At 42.8% G+C, this 15479-nt stretch overlaps 1 protein-coding gene across 1 annotated transcript in view; it reads left to right on the forward strand.

Annotated features, from left to right (window-relative positions):
• The window catches only part of LOC139266244 (transient receptor potential cation channel subfamily V member 6-like), an 88597-nt gene that overhangs the window by 24098 nt on the left and 49020 nt on the right, over nucleotides 1-15479 (forward strand). The window contains exons 5-6 of the mRNA XM_070884072.1: nucleotides 4379-4477; nucleotides 8072-8244. Of these exons, the coding sequence (XP_070740173.1) occupies nucleotides 4379-4477; nucleotides 8072-8244 (272 nt within the window). The remainder of the gene's footprint in view (nucleotides 1-4378; nucleotides 4478-8071; nucleotides 8245-15479) is intronic.

Here is a 15479-nt window from a genome sequence, read left to right on the forward strand (position 1 = left end):
AAAGCAGGAATGGGGTACTGAAGTTGCATGTTCAGCCATGAACTCATTGAATGGCTGTGCAGGCTAGAAGGGCCGAATGGCCTACTCCTGCACCTATTTTCTATGTTTCTATGTTTCTATCCGACTAGAAACATTTTATGCAGTCATTAAAACACGCGCCAAAAACGTATAAGTTCTGACAGTGAGTGTGGCGGTGTCTGTACGCCACTTCTGTGCGATTATTCACATAGCCTTCACAGCACTGCAGTGTTCCATGGCAACACCAGAGCAATCTGCAGTGGATTCCAAGTGACAGAGGTCCTAAGCCCAGTTTCATAAATGCTCAGATTGCTGCTATAGTGGCCTTGGATTCCAATTCAAAACAAGCCATCTTGTCAATATGCTGAGGGATCAGATGAAGAGAGCCATTACGCAGAACTGCAGTGCCCTCAATTGCTTCTCAGAGGGTTGGCTCCCACTTGGGAACTGTCCAGTAGCAAGGCTATCGCTCAAGTAGGCATGAATGAGGCTTCTGCCATTTATGATGACACCAGCTTCCAACCTCCCCCTTCCTTCTCAAATGATCGAAGATGTTGCAGAAAGCAGGTTAGACCCGGCAGCAGGAGGGGGAAGTTGGGTATGAAAGTTAAGATTTCAGGGGAAGAAAGAAAGGCAAAAAGCAAAGTGCTGTTGTGTTCTGACTTGCGCATAGATACAATTTATTATCAAGTACACTCTGTTCCGCGCAAAATTGTGTTTAGAGTTTCTTCAGAAAAATTTATGCATTGCTGCAACTGGGTCTTCACGGTGGCAGAATTAGTTGCTGGTCCACCTAATGACCATCACAAGGAGACGGAGAGCCTCGTCAATCCTAAGAGGCTCCCACTGACACACAGCAGCTGGACACCTCTTGTGGAAGCCATGAAAATAGTTTGTTTACAGTCGGGTTTTTGACATCAGAAACAATAATTGTTTTATTTGTCTATTGCCAATTTTTTTTCTTCATGGTCTAATCTGAAAAACCAGGAAAAGTGTATTCAAAATACTTCACCTGAAAGAAAACCCGTGCCCTTGCGTGTTTTGGTTTACCTGTGCAGCTTACCTTAAACGTTTGGTCTGAAAGAGCAGAAGTAATGCTGGATGTCACCTCCACCTAAACATCTGGGTTTCCATGGGCCAATGAAAGGCATTCATTAGTATGCAGCATGCATGAATGAGTGAATGTAATATAATCTAGATGTACAGCCAAACCGAAAATAGTAATAGGGGAATTTCCAATGAGATTTAATCAGGAATGATTGTCACCCATCTCTCTGGCCCTTGATTGCCAGAATTCCATTGGTGGTGTCAAAATCATCAGTTGAAAATCTACGCTGACATCAATTAATAACCAGAGAATGAGTTAGGCAGTGAATGGATTGGCCAACCTTGAAGATTCTTGTGTTGATCAATAAAGTATTTGTAACACGCTTATTAATTTTATTCAATTGATATGTTTGAATACATTCTTATAATTGTTTTCATTGAATGCTCATGTTCCTCCAACCTATTCATTACGCTGTCATCTTCAGAACAACCTATATTGAGGTGTTCAGGTGATTTTTGACAACTGTTAAAAATAAATTCCCATTAAAAATATTTCAGATTTGAAACTAAATTGCCCTCTTTATTTCTAAACTCAAACACCCCTCTAATGGTAAGCTCTGATAAAATACCAAAACTCTTTTTGAATATAGTGAGTCCATGACAATAACTTTATATCTCTAAAAAGATTAATAAATGTGCAATAAGCAACTGAGAGTAAACTTCATTAATGTATAGGAATGACACAAGCTTTAAACCAGAATACAATTTTGGGCCATTACACCTAACGACATCTGCCGTAAGTCAGACTTGCTCTTGCACGTTTAGTTATTTAAATTCTTTGCATGGCAACTTGCTGAAAGTACCAGCTAATAATGTCGCAACAAGGTAAATAGGGCATCCGGGACCGGAGCAAACAGGACAAACAACTGTGCATCTCCTTAACCAATCAGATTGAAGGATTGTGAAATTAATAGTGCAAGGAATGAGAAGGAAGTGTAAACTAGAGTGGGTGAATTCAATGTCAAATCAGACATAGAAAGAGAAATAGAGAGAGGGAATGAAAGATTGTATTAAGAGAGGGAGAAAAAAGTCACAGAAAGGAAAAGTAATATTTTATATTTTACATTTAAAAAATCTCCAATAACAATTAAAACCTGAAAGAGTGAGACTCCACATTTGCAATTGTTAATTTTCAGTTCAAGGGCGATTGACTGGTTATGCACTTTACAGAAAAAAATTGAAGAGCAAGTTATTATTTAAATAGAGAAAAATTGTATAGTGCTGCAGTACAGCGGGATCTGGGGGTCCTGGTGCATGGAACACAAAAGGTTAGTATGCAGGTGCAGCAAGAGATCAGGAAGGCCAATGGAATCTTGGCCTTTATTGCTAAGGGGATGGAATATAAAAGCAGGGAAGTCTTGCTACAGTTATACAGGGTATTGGTGAGGCCACACCTGGAATACTGCGTGCAGTTTTGGTTTCCATATTTACGAAAGGATGCACTTGCTTTGGAGGCAGTTCAGAAATGGTTCACTAGGTTGATTCCGGAGATGAAGGGGTTGACTTGAGGAAAGGTTGAGTAGGTTGGGCCTCTACTCTTTGGCATTCAGAAGAATGAAAGGTGATCTTATTGAAACGTATAAGATTATGAGGGGGCTTGACAAGGTGGATGCCGAGAGAACTAGAGGGCATGATCTTAGATTAAGGGGCCACCCATTTAAAGCAGAGATGAGGAGGAATTTCTTCTCTCAGAGGGCTGTAAATCTGTGGAATTCGCTGCCTCAGAGAGCTGTGGAAACTGGGTCATTGAATAAATTTAAGACAGAGACCATTTCTTAACCGATAAGGGAATAAGGGGTTATGGGGAACGGGCAGGAAAGTGGACCTGAGTCCATGATCGGATCAGCCATGATCGTATTAAATGACCGAGCAGGCTCGAGGGGCCATATGGCCTACTCCTGCTCCAATTTCTTATGTTCTTATGATTGGCAGTAATTATCACTTACCATGTCGTTAAAGGATACTTAGACTGAAATAATCAAGTTTTAACTTTCTGTGGAGAGATTAGTTTGTATTTACCACGCAAATAAAACAACCTCATGCCATTCAATGCATTGTAGTAGTGAGGTTACAGCGAGCTGCCGTTTTTGCAAAGGTAACAGCAGAGCGGCACAACTCAGACAGCAACTTTTGGCTATTCATGTTTAACTGCGCATCTGCACCTCGCCTGAAATTGCTGTAGCATTTGCGCATTATTAACGGCGAATGCCTTTAGCCTCATTGTTATTTTGACAGCAAATTCTAGTCCAATAAATACTTGTCTATAGTTTCTTTAAGAAATATTCATAACATGCAATGGATTATCTGTCCTGTTCAACTGGTGGCCTGTTTTTCCAATAAAAGATGAATGATTCTTAATGGCTCCATGCCCAAGAATTGTTTTAGAAGATCAGACTGCTCATCCCCTCGCCAACAAACACTGAAAAGCAATAACAAGCTTTTTTGTTGCTCATTAGGAAGGTAGGGCCTTTTATAGTAGTCGAGCTCCAATTTACAATGAATCACTAGAAAACCAAGCCTGGCTGTGAGGTCCGAAATCCAGAAAGGATATAATAGAACCAGAAAGGACATAGGCTACAATAGATAAAATACCGCAACAATACATGAGCTCAAGTGGAAGCAGCAGGTAGTCATATTCACTATGGGGTTGAATTCCTACGGAGATTCTCCCACTCGTCCTCCATATCCTTAGAGGTCAGGCAGTATAAACTCCAGAAGAACACCATGAATCCCCACAGAAATTGAGCCACTACATATTTAGGAAATGTACTTGTATGAGCAGTTGTGTGGGATTGAAGTGGGAATGGGCTTTATTGTAATACATGGTGTCTCAGAATATATAGCAGGCAAACAATCGGACTATTGTAACGGAATAAACTGTGTGGCTCATTACTGCTACTTCTGACTCTTATTTATCTTTGAAATTCTAATCTTAATGTGGCCCTGCCCATCAGGTTTGAAGGCACAATGGAAAGCCATGTTACAGAAGTATTGGCACTTAACAATCAAAGAATGACAAGTGTGGAATAATCCGTTCATATATTTTCAAAAGTTCTGAAAACTCTATTGCAACTGTTTTTCACAATGGTCATTTTTGTGTATTAATACCTTCTGTTTCAAATAATTAAGTGTACTTTATTTAATTATGGTTATATAACATTCACAACATTGAAGACTGAATGGCAGAGATAGTGTGGAACTAGTTTTTGATATAGTTTTGTGTCTGTATTTGATCAAATGTTCTTACCTCCAGGTGAATATTTGTTGTCATTTGCAGCATGCATTGGCAATGAAGAGATTGTCAGAACTCTTATTAAGCACTGTGCTCCATTGGAGGCACAAGATTCCTTAGGTAAGTATTTCATAATTATTCAAGGAGTTGTCTTCTACTTTAATCAAATTGTGCCTGAATTACTTTAAAAAAAAATGAATGTACCCTTTGCTCCCAAAGTATCCATGCCAGTTATAAATTGCAACTAAAAATAATAAACATTCTTGAAATACCTAAGTGAGTTAAACATATTTAACACTTCTTTGTTCTGAAATGCCACATCCACCATGGAAACTATTTCCTTTTAATGAAAAGAAGAGAAACCAAGCCCCATAGTGCAGAATAGTACCGCGATTGGAAAAAATAGGAGTGAAGATATGATAATTTAAGAAGCAGTTGGTAGATAATCATAAACTTGGGTTTACAGAAGAGAGAGAAAATTATAAATAAAAGCAAAAAGGCATGGACAAGGAGTTGTGGTGCAAGAGTTAGGAGAGGTGACCAAAAGCTTCATTGTAAAGATGGGTAAGAGAATGGTTTTTAAAGAGATAGAGGGTTTAAGGAGGGAATCCAAGAGAGTTGAGCTATCAATGGAGAAACAGAAGGCAAGAACAGTGCACAGAATGTCAGGATGGAGGACTGAAAGCGTGGTTGGCAGTGTTTGCAGAGATAGGGTGGGGTGAGGACATGGAGGCACCTGAAAATGGGAATGAAGATTTTAAATTCAATGGGTGGGCGGACAAGAACCCAATATAGGTCAACAAAAACAGGAGTGACAGATGTACAGGACTGGATATGGGCAGCTAAATTTTAAGCAAGTTGGAGTTCAAGGAGGATGGAGGATGTGAGATTGCAAGGATGACATTGTAGAGGTCAATTCTGGTGAGGTGGCAAAGCGTGGATGAGGGATCATGAACAGTGGCAATGAGGTAGCAGGAAGTATGGGCACTGTTGCAGAGGTATAATTAAGCAGTCTTCGTGATGGATAGAATGTGGCATAAATTCACTCATGCCCAACTTAATTATTGAAATTTGCCTGTAAATCTAATTAAAATGAATTTACTCTAAATGTGATAAATATATGAGTGAGAACAGGAGGTGAGTGGAGGAAAGTATGGAGGAGATCGGGAGGAGGTCGTAGAGTGCAGTTGACCATTCCTACCTATCCTGCTACTAATTGAGGACCACCCTGGAGGTTAAGGAATCTAATGCTCCTCCCTTTCACCATGAACCCCCACTTGCTCCATCCTTACTTCTAACACCAAGACAAGGAACACATGGACTTGTTTGTCTCAAAGACTGAGACCATTCATGCAGCTACCTCAGCTGCTAGCTCTCAATCCTCCCCCTGTTCAACCCCCAGCCCTTATTCAGTCTAGTCCTGACCTCGTGCTACTCTACAACTTCTCAACCAGTTCACCCATTCCCACTCAACTCTTGACCACTCAACGACCTTACCTGGCACCAATGGTTATCAGTATTGTTAAATACTCGCTTTATCAGGCTTAGTATCTCTCCCTTTCAAATTGGGCATAACTACTTTGGTCCTCAAAAAGCCCAACTTTCACTTGTTTGTCCTCTACAACTACTATCTGACCTTTAGCCTTTCTTAAAACCCTTGAATGAGTTGTAATTTTCCAGCTACATGCTCAGCAAGGCCCCCCCCCCACACACAACTCCTTATGTGAATCCATTAAGTCTAATTTCCACCCTAATCAGGGCAAGACCACCCAGGTAAAAGTCACCAATGATATCCACTGTACCTGCTGCATAGCATCTTAACCCTTCTTGTCTTCCTTAATTTTCTGCAGCATTCAACATGTGTGACCATGCTATCTTGCTCTTGCATGGCATAGTTCTTTGGGAATGCTCTGGTGTGTTTCCACTCCTAGCTGCCACAATAGAGCCAGGAAATCTCAGATAATGATTTCTCCTGTTCCAATACAGCCTCTGACTCCTCTTGATCTACATGCTACCTCTTGGTGACATCATCTTTTTGCATGAAGCCAGCTTCCATATACATCCAATGAAACCTATCTCTACCTCTGCACAACTTTCCTTAATACAAACACATGAACATACAAAACAGATAGGCAGAAAAAGACCAGCTGTTTCACAGAGTATGTCTCATCCAGTCATGTTACAACTAGGCAACATCAACGTCAATGCTCCACACCCACCAACAGCCATAACATCTCCTGGGAGAGGCACAGAAACAGATTTAAATAAAACCGAGATCAATTTAAAGGAAAAAATAATTCTTAGAAATTCCTCGGGTTCAAAATCAAGTTCCAGGAAATAACAGTGACCATGAGGTACATCTCCCACTCAGATCATCGGAATCTGCTATTGTGCTTCTGGATTTTTGGATTTCAATGGGACTTTTGAGCTTTTGGCCTCCTGGGCAGCTATGTGGTCGGGTGCTGATGCCCTGTGTCCTGTGCAGCATCAGGTGATTGCGGAGAAGGTTGGTGTTATTGTTGGTGATTCTGGTGTGCCTGGTGATGTTGGTGTTGGGGTTGATCGTGCTGGGATACTGAGGACCAAGGTGAGATTTTTTTCAAGGGCACTGATGCTGATGGAATAAATGGCAGCTGAAGTTGAGATGACAGAAGCGATCTGTCAATGGTGAGATAGGCTGTTCCAAGGAGGTGACACTGGATAGAGTTCACTGCAAACACTTCAAACCTCCATAAAGCTGGAAAGTGTATTCCAAATCCTAAAGACTCCAGCTTCTAAGATTGGAAATTGAACAGCTATGAAATGGTAGCTTTTATATCTGCAGCTGACTATTAGTCAAACCAATCCAGAGTTGTGGAGAATCCGACACACTTACCTGATTTGATCCCTGAGAGACGGGGACCTCGTAAAAAACTTGGGAAAATGGTTAGGACCTGGAAAAATGCTGTTTAAATAGCATTAAGCAGCTTCTTAACTATCTCAATTGCCTGACGTGTCGGATCTGCAAACCACAGGCAGAGCCGGCACTTTGGAAATTCACAAGGAGGCGGGTTCAGAGCGGACTTCCGCCCTGCTGTCAATCACAGCCATTTTAACAGCGGACCTACCTCCAAAGTCGCACTCGCAGGGTTGGAGGGCTGGTAACATTCCAGCCGTTAAATCGGTTTCTCTCTTCACAGATAGTGCCTGACCTGTTGAGTATTTTCTATAATTATTTCAAAATATCAGTGTTGCTATGTCACTCACCAAAAAGGGCTCTTCTTAATCTTTTATCATTAATGTCCATTTAACCTAATAGCTAGCTTAGCCTAAAATTTACACCGAATATTATCAGTACCAAGAACAGTTAACCACCCTGCTTTCAGCATTAGCAGAGAATATAGGATTTTTTTGTGCTGACCAACTGAAATCAAAAGGAAGAATTGGTGTTAATACTGCACATGCAAATTGACCATGAATTCATCCAGTTCAGTTGTCTTTTGAGATTTCAGTTTGATTGAAGAGCTCATTCCAAAGACACACACACATGCTCAGGTTTAAAATGCACATTCATACCTATTCATACTTGCACGCATAATTTGGGTGGGCTGTGAATCGTAAGCCTCACTCTAAGGCAGAAGAAACCACACTGCTATGAATGTTTACATGTTTTATCTTGATTCGGAAGGCAAACTGCTTGTGACTATGATTAGAAATTAGAATCCCTTTGTGCAGGTAATACAGTGCTTCATGTGTTAGTTCTACAACCAGAAAAAGAGCAAGCTTATTCCATGTACGATCTCATCACATCACTTGTGTCTGAGAAACATCATCAATTTGTCGAGAACATTGTGAACAACGATGGCTACACTCCATTGAAGCTCGCAGCAGCTGAGGGTGACTTTGTGGTAAGTAAACTGCTTCTCTGCAATAAATCAGTAGACTAAGTCTGCCTAATAAGCTGTATATGGAAAAAAGGATGAGATCTAATGGTCCTCATCCTTTTTCCCATATACCGGGATGCCCAGTTGATAGCACTCTCGCCTCTGAGTCAGAAGGTTGTGGGTTTAAATCCCATTCCGGGGCCTGACACTCCAGTGCAGTACTGAGGGAAGTGCCATCTTTCAGATGAGACATTACACTGAGGCCTCGTTTGTCCACTCAGGCGGACGTAAAAGATCCCATTACACTGTTTCGAAGAAACGCGGGGAAGTTCTCCCTCGCCAATATTTACCCCTCAACAATACCTAAAAAAGATTATCTGGTCATCATCACATTACTGTTTGTGAGATCTTGCTGTGTGCAAATTGGTTGTCGCATTTCCTATATTATAAGTGTTGGAAATTTCATGTGAAAGTACACCCTAGTCCATAACCTCAAATCAGAATATCAGTACTTTGTTAGATTATAAGATTACTTTAAATATCTACCTTTCTATTTTTTCAGACAAAATCTTCCAAGCATTGAATCGTAGAATCATAGAATGGTTATAGCACAGAATGAGGCCATTCGGCCTGTCAAGCCCATTCCGGCTCTCTACAAGAGCACTTTAGCTAATCCCACTCCCTGTCCTTTCCCCGTAACCCTGCAAATTTGTTTCTTTCAGGTCCTTATCCAACTCCTTTTTGAAAGCCACGATTGAGTCTGCTTCCACCGCCCTTTCAGGCAGTGCACTCCAGCTCCTAACCACTCACTACCTAAAAAGGTTTCCTCTCATGTCGCCTTTTGTTCTTTTGCCAATCACCTTAAATCTGTGTCCTCTGGTTCTCAAACCTTCTGCCAATGGGAACAGTTTCTCTCTCTCTACTCTGTCTAGACCCATCATGATTTTGAACACCTCTATCAAATCTCCTTCTCTGCTCTAAGGAGAACAACCCAGTTTCCCCAGTGTATCCATGTAACTGAAGTCCCTCATCCTTGGAACTATTTTCGTGAATCTTTTCTGCACCCTCTCTGAGGCCTTCACATCCTTTCTAAAGTGCCGTGCCCAGAATTGAACACAATACTCCAGTTGAGGCTGAACCAATGTTTTATAAAGATTCATCATAACTTCCTTGCTTTTGTACTCTCTGCTTCTGTTCATGAAGCCCAGGATCCCATATGCTTTTTTAACCGCTTTCTCAATCTGCGCTGCCACCTTCAACGAATTGTGCACAGGTCTCCCTGTTCCTGCAGCCCCTTTAGAATTGTACCCTATCCTTTATATTGCCTCTCCTCATTCTTCCTCCCAAAATCTATCACTTCGCACTTTTCTGCACTAAATTTCATCTGCCACATGTCCACCCATTCCACCAGCCTGTCTATGTCATCTTGAAGTCTATCACTATTCTCCTCACTGTTCACCATACTTCCAAGTTTTGTGTCATTTGCAAATTTTGAAATTGTACCCTGTACACTCAAGTCCAAGTCATTAATATATATCAAGAAATGCATTATGCATCATCTTTGTATGTTACTACGTTAAATAACATTCATAATATTTAATCTTCATTGACATCTGTATCGTTCTAGATTTTAGATTTTCCAACAACTTTCACTGCTAATCTGACTTGCATTCCTTGAGCAATATTCTGTTGTTTTGGTTTACAACTATACAGCAGCAGCACAATATTTGTAGCAAAACACAGGAGCAACCACCCACAAAATGATTGTAGGGTAGCCGAGGTCTGTCTACATGAATGCCCTGTCTATATGCCTTCACTTAAGGTTCCTTGAGGCCCGTTACAATCAGAAATCGATGGCCATGCTGCGGAGTGCCATGGCCGCTGATATTTCGTGTAATGGTCACCATTTTCTAAATTCCGCCCCCCCCCCCCCTCACTGCTCCACTGCTGCCGATCCATCCTAATGTATCATCAGAGTGTGCAGTGCCGATGATCCCCCCCCACCAGCCCACCCAACCACCCCGACGGCGAAATTCCGCTGAGAAAATCTTACTCCCGCCGAGCAATGCCAAAAGCTACTTTTCTCAGGCGGTGCATTGAGGCTGTGGCTTTCTAAAATGGCGGTGCGGCTCCCATTAAAGCGGAGGATGCACTGCCGCTGCCGCCATTTTTTTTTTGTTGGCCGACTGCCATGTCGGGCTGACAATTACGCCCCCGGGTTCGGCCGGGCTGCCAACAGGCAGCCTGGCACCCCATCTTGGGTGGCAGGCCGCTGGCCCGGCCGAAACCGTCCCTGGTGGCCCAGTGGACCGAACGTTAAAATCGTGCAGGCTCTCGCCTTTAAGTGAAGGGGAGAGCCGTGGTGACACGGCACCGTGATGACATCATCAGCATTACGCTGATGACTGACAGTGGTGGCCACTCCACCCGCCCCCAACTTCCGCCCCTCTAGTGTGCTCACGGCCACATCTCCGCCCCCATTACCTACCGACTTCCGGTTTGCCGGGAAAAAAAAGCAAAGGAGCGTAATTTTGGTCAAGAGGCCACCGCATTTGCATTCACTGTGGCAGTGAAAACACTAGAAATAGGGCGCAGTGCCCCTTTTCCAGCGGTGGTCAATTTCGTCCCCCTTTAGACTAAATGTCATTATTGACAATAATTTTCAATTAAACTGAGCCTATCATGAGCTCCTCAGGGTAAGGATACTGGGAGTGGTAAGTCTGCAAAAATAATCTCTTTCTCATCATTCACTTCTGCTTCTTTCTACCTCATTTTTGTATTTTTAATTTTCTTTTATTTATCTCTTCCTTCGCATTCTTTCTTTTTCCTAAATTTGCTCTATATCACTTCTGAGTTTATCTTTTACTTTTTGCATTCTTTTTTTCATCTTTTTTACTTCTCATTTTGCCTCTACAGCAGTTTTCTGGGGCTAAGAGGTGACTCAAGCTGCCTTCCTCTTCCGCTTTCTCTTTCTCTCTACCCCCTTACTTTGCTGCTGAGCGCTCAGTGTTCTCCACAAATACGTTCTTTCCTCTGTGACCTTATCTGTGTTTCTGCCGCATTCAGAGCTCAGAGAGAAGGATTCTCTTTTGCTTACCATCGTGTTCACCATGAAAAATGGGTCAAGAAGTAGACATTTTTTTTTTTAAATGCTACTGCCCACTGGCACCCAATATTCAAGCAGGCCACAAACTGGAAGGCCAGCACTCTAGCCCAGCACAGATGGGGACATATTTAAATCAGGTTATAGGACACCAACACAATGTTCAGGTACCAATGGATGGAGTTTGTGTCACACAGACTACTCCAAAAATAGAACAGAAACATTGGTCCCGCTGATTTTTCTAGGGCCAGGAGGAGCATGGATGTTACGGGATTGCTCCTGCTCTCCTTAAGGTTTAACCCCAGGGTCAGCTCCACAGCGGAAATGCTGCATTTCATGCCTTGCCCCCACCCTAAAGCACCCTCCCCCCCTCCACCCCTCCCCCCGCCTCCCCACCTCCTGCCCGGTTGGTAAGCCGTCTGACAGAACTTGTTGGGTGCTAGCAGCTCACGAAACAAATTCAAATGAGGTTCAACCATGAAAATAAGAATTAGGAACAGGAGTAGGCCATCTAGCCCCTCGAGCCTGCTCCGCCATTCAATAAGATCATGGCTGATCTGGCCGTGGACTCAGCTCCACTTACCCGCCCTCTCCCCATAACCCTTAATTCCCTTATTGGTTAAAAATCTATCTATCTGTGACTTGAATACATTCAATGAGCTAGCCTCAACTGCTTCCTTGGGCAGAGAATTCCACAGGTTCACAACCCTCTGGGAGAAGAAATTCCTTCTCAACTCAGTTTTAAATTGGCTCCCCTGTATTTTGAGGCTGTGCCCCCTAGTTCTAGTCTCCCCTACCAGTGGAAACAACCTCTCTGCCTCTATCTTGTCTATCCCTTTCATTATTTCAAATGTTTCTATAAGATCACCCCTCATCCTTCTGAACTCCAACGAGTAAAGACCCAGTCTACTCAATCTATCATCATAAGGTAACCCCCTCATCTCCGGAATCAGCCTAGTGAATCGTCTCTGTACCCCCTCCAAAGCCAATATATCCTTCCTTAAGTAAGGTGACCAAAACTGCACGCAGTACTCCAGGTGCGGCCTTACCAATACCCTATACAGTTGCAGCAGGACCTCCCTGCTTTTGTACTCCATCCCTCTCGCAATGAAGGCCAACATTGCATTCGCCTTCCTGATTACCTGCTGCACCTGCAAACAAACTTTTTAAGGATTCGTGCACAAGGACCCCAGGCCCCTCTGCACCTCAGCATGTTGCAATTTCTCCCCATTCAAATAATATTCCCTTTTACTGTTTTTTTTCCCAAGGTGGATGACCTCACACTTTCCAACATTGTATTCCATCTGCCAAACCTTAGCCCATTCGCTTAACCTATCCAAATCTCTTTGCAGCCTCTCTGTGTCCTCTACACAACCTGCTTTCCCACTAATCTTAGTGTCATCTGCAAATTTTGTTACACTACACTCTGTCCCCTCTTCCAGATCATCTATGTATATTGTAAACAGTTGTGGGCCCAGCACCGATCTCTGTGGCACACCACTAACCACCGATTTCCAACCCGAAAAGGACCCATTTATCCCGACTCTCTGCTTTCTGTTCGCCAGCCAATTCTCGATCCATGCTAATACATTTCCTCTGACTCCGCGTACCTTTATCTTCTGCAGTAACCTTTTGTGTGGCACCTTATCGAATGCCTTTTGGAAATCTAAATACACCACATCCATCGGTACACCTCTATCCACCAAGCTCGCTATATCCTCAAAGAATTCCAGTAAATTAGTTAAACATGATTTCCCCTTCATGAATCCATGCTGTGTCTGCTTGATTGCACTATTCCTATCTCGATGTCCCGCTATTTCTTCCTTAATGATAGTTTCAAGCATTTTCCCCACTACAGATGTTAAACTAACCGGCCTATAGTTACATGCCTTTTGTCTGCCCTCTTTTTTAAACAGAGGTGTTACATTAGCTGCTTTCCAATCCGCTGGTACCTCCCCAGAGTCCAGAGAATTTTGGTAGATTATAACGAATGCATCTGCTATAACTTCTGCCATCTCTTTTAATACCCTGGGATGCATTTAATCAGGACCAGGGGACTTGTCTACCTTGAGTCCCATTAGCCTGTCCAGCACTACCCCTCTAGTGATAGTGATTGTCTCAAGGTCCTCCCTTCCCACATTCCTGTGACCAGCAATTTTTGGCATGGTTTTTGTGTCTTCCACTGTGAAGACCGAAGCAAAATAATTGTTTAAGGTCTCAGCCATTTCCACATTTCCCATTATTAAATCCCCCTTCTCATCTCCTAAGGGACCAACATTTACTTTAGTCACTCTTTTCCATTTTATATATCTGTAAAAGCTTTTACTATCTGCTTTTATGTTTTGCGCAAGTTTACCTTCGTAATCTATCTTTCCTTTCTTTATTGCTTTTTTAGTCATTCTTTGCTGTTGTTTAAAATTCTCCCAATCCTCTAGTTTCCCACTAACCTTGGCCACCTTATACGCATTGGTCTTTGATTTGATACTCTCCTTTATTTCCTTGGTTATCCACGGCTGGTTATCCCTTCTCTTACCGCCCTTCTTTTTCACTGAATATATTTTTGTTGCGCACTATGAAAGAGCTCCTTAAAAGTCCTCCACTGTTCCTCAATTGTGCCACCGTTTAGTCTGTGTTCCCAGTCTACTTCAGCCAACTCTGCCCTCATCCCACTCTAGTCCCCTTTGTTTAAGCATAGTACGCTCGTTTCTGACACAACTTCCTCAACCTCAATCTGTATTACAAATTCAACCATATTGTGATCACTCATTCCGAGAGGATCTTTTACTAGGAGATCGTTTATTTTTCCTGTTTCATTACACAGGACCAGATCTAAGATAGCTTGCTCCCTTGTAGGTTCTGTTACATACTGTTCTAAGAAACAATCCCGTATGCATTCTATGAATTCCTCCTCCAGGCTACCCCGTGCGATTTGAGTTGACCAATCGATATGTAGGTTAAAATCCCCCATGACTGCTGCCATTCCTTTTTCACATGCCTCCATTATTCCCTTGATTATTGCCCGCCCCACCGTGAAGTTATTATTTGGGGGCCTATAAACTACACCCACCAGTGACTTTTTCCCCTTACTATCTCTAATCTCCACCCACAATGATTCAACATTTTGTTCATTAGAGCCAATATCGTCTCTCACAACTGCCCTGATATCATCCTTTATTAACAGAGCTATCCCACCTCCTTTCCCTTCTTGTCTATCTTTCCGAATCGTCAGATATCCCTGTATGTTTAATTCCCAGTCTTGGCCACCCTGCAACCATGTTTCTGTAATGGCCACCAAATCATATCCATTTGTAATGATATGTGCCGTCAACTCATTTACTTTATTTCGAATGCTGCGTTCATTTAGGTAGAGTGTTTTAATCCTAGTTTTCAACCATGATTTTTAGTTTTGACCCCTCCTGCAGCCCCTTTATATTCAGTGGCCCTTTTTGTTTTTTGCCTTGGGTTTCTCTGCCCTCCACCTTTACTCATCTCCTTTCTGTTTTTTGCTTTTGTCTCCTTTTTGTTTCCCTCTGCCTCCCTGCATTGGTTCCCATCCCCCTGCCATATTAGTTTAACTCATCCCCAACAGCACTAGCAAACACTCCCCCTAGGACATTGGTTCCGGTCCTGCCCAGGTGCAGACTGTCCGGTTTGTACTGGTCCCACCTCCCCCAGAACCGGTTCCAATGCCCCAGGAATTTGAATCCCTCCCTGCTGCACCACTGCTCAAGCCACGTATTCATCTGTGCTCTCCTGCGATTCCTACTCTGACTAGCACGTGGCACTGGTACCAATCCCAAGATTACTACTTTTGAGGTCCTACTTTTTAATTTAGTTCCTAGCTCCTTAAATTCGTCTCGTAGGACCTCATCCCTTTTTTTAACCTATGTCGTTGGTACCAATGTGCACCACGACAACTGGCTGTTCTCCCTCCATTTTTAGAATGTCCTGCACCCGCTCCGAGACATCCTTGACCCTTGCACCAGGGAGGCAACATACTATCCTGGAGTCTCGGTTGCGGCCGCAGAAACGCCTATCTATTCCCCTTACAATTGAATCCCCTATCACTATTGCTCTCCCACTCTTTTTCCTGCCCTCCTGTGCAACAGAGCCACCCATGGTGCCATGAACTTGGCTGCTGCTGCCCTCCCCTGAT

Source organism: Pristiophorus japonicus, chromosome 6 (genome assembly GCF_044704955.1).
Source record: "Pristiophorus japonicus isolate sPriJap1 chromosome 6, sPriJap1.hap1, whole genome shotgun sequence".
Taxonomy (NCBI): Eukaryota; Metazoa; Chordata; class Chondrichthyes; family Pristiophoridae; genus Pristiophorus; species Pristiophorus japonicus.